This window comes from Tachysurus fulvidraco, chromosome 5, assembly GCF_022655615.1.
Source record: "Tachysurus fulvidraco isolate hzauxx_2018 chromosome 5, HZAU_PFXX_2.0, whole genome shotgun sequence".
Lineage (NCBI taxonomy): Eukaryota > Metazoa > Chordata > Actinopteri > Siluriformes > Bagridae > Tachysurus > Tachysurus fulvidraco.
Genome location: NC_062522.1, coordinates 527,501 through 535,000, shown reverse-complemented (window position 1 = coordinate 535,000; position 7,500 = coordinate 527,501). Strand labels below are relative to the sequence as shown.

At 40.6% G+C, this 7,500-nt stretch overlaps 1 protein-coding gene across 1 annotated transcript in view; it reads left to right on the top strand.

The window, feature by feature from the left end:
- Positions 1-7,500, top strand: part of itpr1a (inositol 1,4,5-trisphosphate receptor, type 1a) — a 93,117-nt gene that overhangs the window by 19,616 nt on the left and 66,001 nt on the right. Inside the window, exons 13-18 of the mRNA XM_047814058.1 lie at positions 1-8; positions 3,013-3,173; positions 3,263-3,404; positions 4,697-4,855; positions 5,105-5,277; positions 6,550-6,669. The exon at positions 1-8 is cut by the window's left edge and continues 92 nt beyond it. Coding sequence (XP_047670014.1) covers positions 1-8; positions 3,013-3,173; positions 3,263-3,404; positions 4,697-4,855; positions 5,105-5,277; positions 6,550-6,669 — 763 coding nt within the window. The remainder of the gene's footprint in view (positions 9-3,012; positions 3,174-3,262; positions 3,405-4,696; positions 4,856-5,104; positions 5,278-6,549; positions 6,670-7,500) is intronic.

Here is a 7,500-nt window from a genome sequence, read left to right as displayed (position 1 = left end):
TGCTTAGGGTGAGTTCCTGTGTGTGTGTGTGTGTGTGTGTGTGTGTGTGTGTGTGTGTGTGTGTGTGTGTGTGTGTGTGTGTGTGTGTGCAGTTCTCATTTTCACTTTGCGTACATGGACATCCAATCATTCTGGCTTTGTAGAAGCCAACGTACTGGAGTCATTTTTCTTAGCCAACTTTTTATTAATTGCTTCTCCTCCTACAGCTTCCGAGCCACATGCACCAAATTACAGATATGTTGTAGAACCTGGTCTGAAGTTTGTTGCTATGACTTTTCTAAGTGATCCGAGTACCGGTACTTCCGGTATCGGGTCTCAAAGTGGCCTTTTTTCCCATAGACTCTCATTGTAAACTTTAGAGGTTTATAATTCGGCAAGCTTTCGAACTCTCTACACCAAACTCGACCAGCTCCTTTAGGGTGAGACCTTGTACAAAAAGTATCAAACTGGTGTACAGACTGTCCTTTAGGTTGTCCTGTAGCCCCGCCCACAATATATGCAAATAAAACTTTTTGCAACATGGAGGTGTGACATATCAAAACACTCAGAACAATGAGGGGACCTTCCTCAAAAGTATTCGAATGATGTCACATGCCCGTGTCCACTTAACTCCAAATGTTTTGGCACCCTATCTTTCTGTCCACTTGTCCATTCGCCTCCAAAAAACACTAGCCTTTGTGAATACTTGCACCATCAAAGCCAACATCAAAGTTTGTCGTGAAGAACTTTACAAATCTAGTTCAAATTCCAATTCAGCTTATTTGTCTAGCGCTTTTAATTCCCATTGTCTCAAAGCAGCTTTACAGAAGTACAGAAATAGAAGAGAGAAAAATTATAATAAACATATAATAATAATAATTAGACGAAGATGAAAAAAATAAGAATTAAAATAAACAAAATGAATAAATACAATTAAAGTTTTAAATTAATTAAAAAAAGATTAACTTAAATTTTAAAATACTATATATCTATCCCTGTCCCCAATGAGACTCAGAAGTGAACCTCATCCCCATCTGGGTGACACTCTACAGTAAATAGTGTAAATGTAAATAATGTCCTTTCTACAACAGTTTATAACAGTGCAGCCGAGAGCTCCTGAGGAACTAATGGGTCATCATAAACTCTGAGTTCAGCTCAGACCTGATTGCTGATAAACACCAGAACATACAGCTGACTGACACAACATTGGTACAGAAGAAGACATGACAGTCTCCGGGTGGCTTCATACACAACAACCCCATGAGACACTGATGACCATGTAGATCAATCCCTGTCAGGCTGACCACCGGGAGACGAGACTCCAACCAGGGGTAGAACATCAGGACTGATGGAGTAGCTCCATAAGAAGATATGATCAGGCTACAGAGACAGAGAGAGAGAGAGAGAGAGAGAGAGAATTGTTGGGTGTACATTATGTGTAAAGTGCAGACAGGGACTCCATCAAGACGAGCTATGACATCATAACTAAAAGTCTAGAGCCAGAAGGTGACACAGACATGAGGACTTCCTGGGATGTAAAGCGTACCACCGCTCCACAGTCTGTAGACCTGAGTGACTTGTGATGGTGGTAAGGAGACAACATCCAGACGTCCCAGTTCACCAAACACTCTGTAACCATGAACCCTCCAGATCTGCTCCTTTACCTCAGAAAAGCGATTCATAAACATCTAAACTAAACAGATGTGTTTTTATCCTGGACTTAAACACTGACACTGTGTCTGAGTCCTGAACACTAATTAGAAGTCTGTTCTATAACTGTGGGGCTCTGTGAGAAAAAGTTCTGCCCCCTGCTGGTGACTTTAATACTTGAGGTACCAACAAATATCCTGCACCTTTAGATCGATGTAGGTGTGACGACACCTAAAGATCTCTCAGTACTGTGGTGACATTTCTGTCCTGTGACACGATTTCAGTAATAATCTTTTCAGTGCTAGCTCCACATTCTTAGTACAGAGAACGTTGCTCTGTTATCTCTCAGGTTTTTCTCAAAATGAACAAATCACCAGCACGTGGAAAGGATTTATTTCACATTAACAAATTCACAACATTCTCTATACACTGAGTCAGAAAGTGAAGATGTTGTTCAACTTTCACAGCCAAATTCCATTATACAGAGCTTTTAACTTCCCATTGTCTCACAGCAGCTTTACAGAAGTACAGAAACAGACAAGAGAGAAAAATAAATAAATATATAAGAAGAAGAAGAAAAAATAAGAAGAAAAGTAAATGAATATATACAATTATAGTTTACAATTAATTGAACTATTTATCTCTAACATTTATCCCTAATGATCAAACCTGAGGTGACGGTGGTGAGGAAAACCTCCCTGAGATGATATGAGGAAGAAACCTTGAGAGGAACCAGACTCATCCTCATCCTCATCCTCATTTGGGTGACACTGGACAGGAAATTATGTCAATGTTAATTACGTCATTTCTACAAAAGTTTTAAATTGTGCGACTGAGAGCTTCTGAGGAACTAATGAGTTCAGCACAAACTCTGATTTCAGCACAAACCTAACATTAATTACTTCCTGTCACACGTCATTAACGTCATTAACGTCACTAATGTCACTAACTTCACTAATGTCACTAACGTCACTAACGTCACTAATGTCACTAGGTTAACTGTTCTACTTCCATCTATGCATCAGACAGTAAATAAGAACTAACTGCTAACTGGAGGTAGGAACTGAAGATGTTAATGAGGAACTTTGGACCACACACACCTTTTTATTGTAGCCAGGTTTAGACTTTACAGAGTTTCATACGAGTCAATCTCAGTTTAATCACAGATCTGTGTCACATACATGACGACATGAACACCAACATGTCACTGTTTCACGTCAGTGTGACGGCAGCATGAACTTGACCACTGAAGAGTCTGAGCTTTATAAACTATAAACTCTGTCAGTTTTACATCATTACACACCTTCAGGAGGCAAATAAATGACTCAGTTTGAGCTGTTTCTAAAGAGACCTGTGCATTATTTCTTTTTCTTGTTCACTCAGATAGGGACATCTCCCCTAAAGGAGGACAAGGAAGCGTTTGCTATAGTGCCTGTGTCTCCAGCTGAGGTCAGAGATCTGGATTTTGCCAATGATGCCAGTAAAGTTCTGGCCTCCATTGCTGGCAAACTGGAGAAGGGCACCATCACCCAGAATGAAAGGAGGTACACACTCCACTTCCTGTCTGTCCTTCTGCTCCCACACTGATTTGTCCTTCTGCTCACCTGCTCTTCTGTCCTGTAAACACCCCCAGGGCAGTGACCAAGCTACTGGAGGACCTGGTGTATTTTGTGGTGGACATCCCCAACAGTGCCCAGGACGTGCTGGAGATCACAGTGAACAAACCTAACAGAGAGAGGCAGAAACTCATGAGAGAGCAGAACATCCTCAAACAGGTACACACTCATACTCCTTATACAGGTACACACTCATACAGGTACACACTCATACATGTACACACTCACACTCCTCAAACAGGTACACACTCATACATGTACACACTCACACTCCTCAAACAGGTACACACTCATACATGTACACACTCACACTCCTCAAACAGGTACACACTCATACAGGTACACACTCACACTCCTCAAACAGGTACACACACATACTCCTTATACAGGTACACACTCATACAGGTACACACTCATACATGTACACACTCACACTCCTCAAACAGGTACACACTCATACATGTACACACTCACACTCCTCAAACAGGTACACACTCATACATGTACACACTCACACTCCTCAAACAGGTACACACTCATACATGTACACACTCACACTCCTCAAACAGGTACACACTCATACAGGTACACACTCATACATGTACACACTCACATCCTTATACATGTACACACTCATACAGGTACACACTCACACTCCTTATACATGTACACACTCATACAGGTACACACTCATACTCCTTATACATGTACACACTCATACAGGTACACACTCACACTCCTTATACATGTACACACTCACATCCTCAAACAGGTACACACTCATACATGTACACACTCACACTCCTCAAACAGGTACACACTCATACATGTACACACTCATACATGTACACACTCACATCCTTATACATGTACACACTCACACTCCTTATACATGTACACACTCACACTCCTTATACATGTACACACTCACACTCCTTAAACAGGTACACACTCATACATGTACACACTCCTTATACATGTACACACTCCTTATACATGTACACACTCATACATGTACACACTCCTTAAACAGGTACACACTCATACATGTACACACTCACACTCCTTAAACAGGTACACACTCATACATGTACACACTCCTTATACATGTACACACTCCTTATACATGTACACACTCATACATGTACACACTCCTTATACATGTACACACTCCTTATACATGTACACACTCATTATACATGTACACACTCATACTCCTTATACATGTACACACTCCTTATACATGTACACACTCACACTCCTTATACATGTACACACTCCTTATACATGTACACACTCCTTATACATGTACACACACACTCCTTATACATGTACACACTCCTTATACATGTACACACTCACATCAGTTCTTTGTTTTTCAATAAGAAACAAATAAAAGAAATGAAACCTTCTCTTCTCTCATTGCTGATGTCTCTCCTGGGTTTGATCAGATCTTCAAGCTCCTGCAGGCTCCATTTACTGACAGTGGTGATGGTCCCATGCTGCAGTTGGAGGAGCTGGCAGACCAACGCCACGCCCCTTTCCGCCATATCTGCCGCCTCTGCTACAGAGTTCTGCGTCATTCACAGCAGGACTACCGCAAAAACCAGGTACCATCAGCATCAGAACCTCCACCACAGCTACCATTCATCTAGCCTTAGTCTCAGAGGCTCCGCCCACAAAAGCTAACAATCATTTAGTCTCAGAGGCTCCGCCCACAAAAGCTAACAATCATTTAGTCTCAGAGGCTCCGCCCACAGCTATCACTCCATTTTGCCTCCATCTGAGTAACTTTGTTAAGTTCACCATATAGTAAATAAACTGTGTGTGTGTGTGTGTGTGTGTGTGTGTGTGTATAGGAGTACATAGCTAAGCAGTTCCGCTTCATGCAGAAGCAGATTGGTTATGACGTGTTAGCAGAGGACACCATCACAGCTCTGCTCCACAACAACCGCAAACTGCTGGAGAAACACATCACTGCTGCTGAGATCGACACCTTCGTCAGTCTGGTCCGCAAGAACAGAGAGCCCAGGTGTGTGTGTGTGTGTGTGTGTGTGTGTGTGTGTGTGTGTGTGTGTGTGTGTGTTTGTGTGTGTGTGTGTGTGTGTGTGTGTGTGTTTCTGTGTGTGAGTGTGTGTGTGAGAGTGTGCGTGTGTTTGTTTCTGTGTTTCTGTGTGTTTGTGAGTGTGTGTGTGTGTGTGTGTGTGTGTGTGTTGTTTGTTGTTGTGTCTGTTTTGTGATGTTGTTGTTTGTGTGTGTGTGTGTGTTTGTTTGTTTTTGTGTGTGTTTGTGTGTTTGTTTTTTTTTTTGTTTGTGTTTTGTTGTGTGTTTTGTTTTTTTTGTTTGTTGTGTGTGTTTGTGTTGTGTTTTTTGTTTTGTGTTTGTTTTGTGTGTGTTTTGTGTTTTGTTGTCTGTTTGTGTGTGTGTGTGTGTGTTGTTCTGTGTTTTTGTGTTTTTTGTTTCGTCTTTGTGTTGTGTTTTGTGCGTGTGTTTGCGTGTGTGTGTGCTGTTTGTGTTGTTTGTGTGTTGTTTTGTGTTGTGTTTTGTGTTTTGTGTGTTTGTGTTGTGTTTGTGTGTGTTTTTGTGTGTGTGTGTGTTTGTTTTGTGTGTGTTTTTTTTTGTGTGTTGTTGTGTTTGTTTTGTTTGTTTGTGTGGTGTGTGTGTTTGTGTTTTTGTGGTGTGTGTGTTTGTGGTGTGTGTGTGTTTGTAGGTGTTTATTTGTGTTGTTTGTTTGTTTTTGTGCTTTGTGTGTGTTTTTTTGTGGTGTGTTTGTGTGTGTGTGTGTTGTGTGTTTTTTGTTTTTGTGTTTTTTTGTGTGTTGTGTTGTTTTTCTTGTGTGTGAGTGTGTTGTGTTGTTGCTGTGTGTGTGTGTGTGCGTGTGTGAGTGTGTGTGTGAGTGTGTGTGTGTGTGTGTGTGTTTGTGAGTGTGTGTGTGTGTGTGTGTGTGTGTGTGTGTGCGTGCGTGCGTGCGTGTGAAAGTAAAGAAACATGTCCAGTTAGTTTCAGTAGTTTTAGTTTTTATGTAAATTGATCAGGAATGTGATTAGGAATGTGTTCAGGAATGTGATTAGGGATGTGTACAGGAATGTGTTCAGGAATGTGATTAGGGATGTGTACAGGAATGTGTTCAGGAATGTGATTAGGGATGTGTACAGGAATGTGTTCAGGAATGTGATTAGGGATGTGTTCAGGAATGTGTTCAGGAATGTGATTAGGGATGTGTACAGGAATGTGTTCAGGAATGTGTTCAGGAATGTGTTTTGTGTGATGTAACGTTCCCTAATGTGTGTGACTGTGTGTGCAGGTTCCTGGATTATTTATCAGATCTGTGTGTCTCTATGAACAAATCCATACCTGTGACTCAGGAGCTCATCTGTACTGCAGTGTTGGATCAGGCTAACTCTGATATCCTCATCGAGACCAAGTACACAACACAACACACAACATCTACACAACACTGATTATACACACACACACAAATACTACACAACACTGATTATACACACAACATCTACACAACACTGATTATACACACAACATCTACACAACACTGATTATACACACACAACATCTACACAACACTGATTATACACACAACATCTACACAACACTGATTATACACACAACATCTACACAACACTGATTATACACACAACATCTACACAACACTGATTATACACACACAACATCTACACAACACTGATTATACACACAACATCTACACAACACTGATTATACACACAACATCTACACAACACTGATTATACACACAACATCTACACAACACTGATTATACACACAACATCTACACTACACTGATTATACACACACAACATCTACACAACACTGATTATACACACAACATCTACACAACACTGATTATACACACAACATCTACACAACACTGATTATACACACAACATCTACACAACACTGATTATACACACAACATCTACACAACACTGATTATACACACAACATCTACACTACACTGATTATACACACACAACATCTACACAACACTGATTATACACACAACATCTACACAACACTGATTATACACACAACATCTACACAACACTGATTATACACACAACATCTACACAACACTGATTATACACACAACATCTACACAACACTGATTATACACACACAACATCTACACAACACTGATTATACACACACAACATCTACACAACACTGATTATACACACACAACATCTACACAACACTGATTATACACACAACATCTACA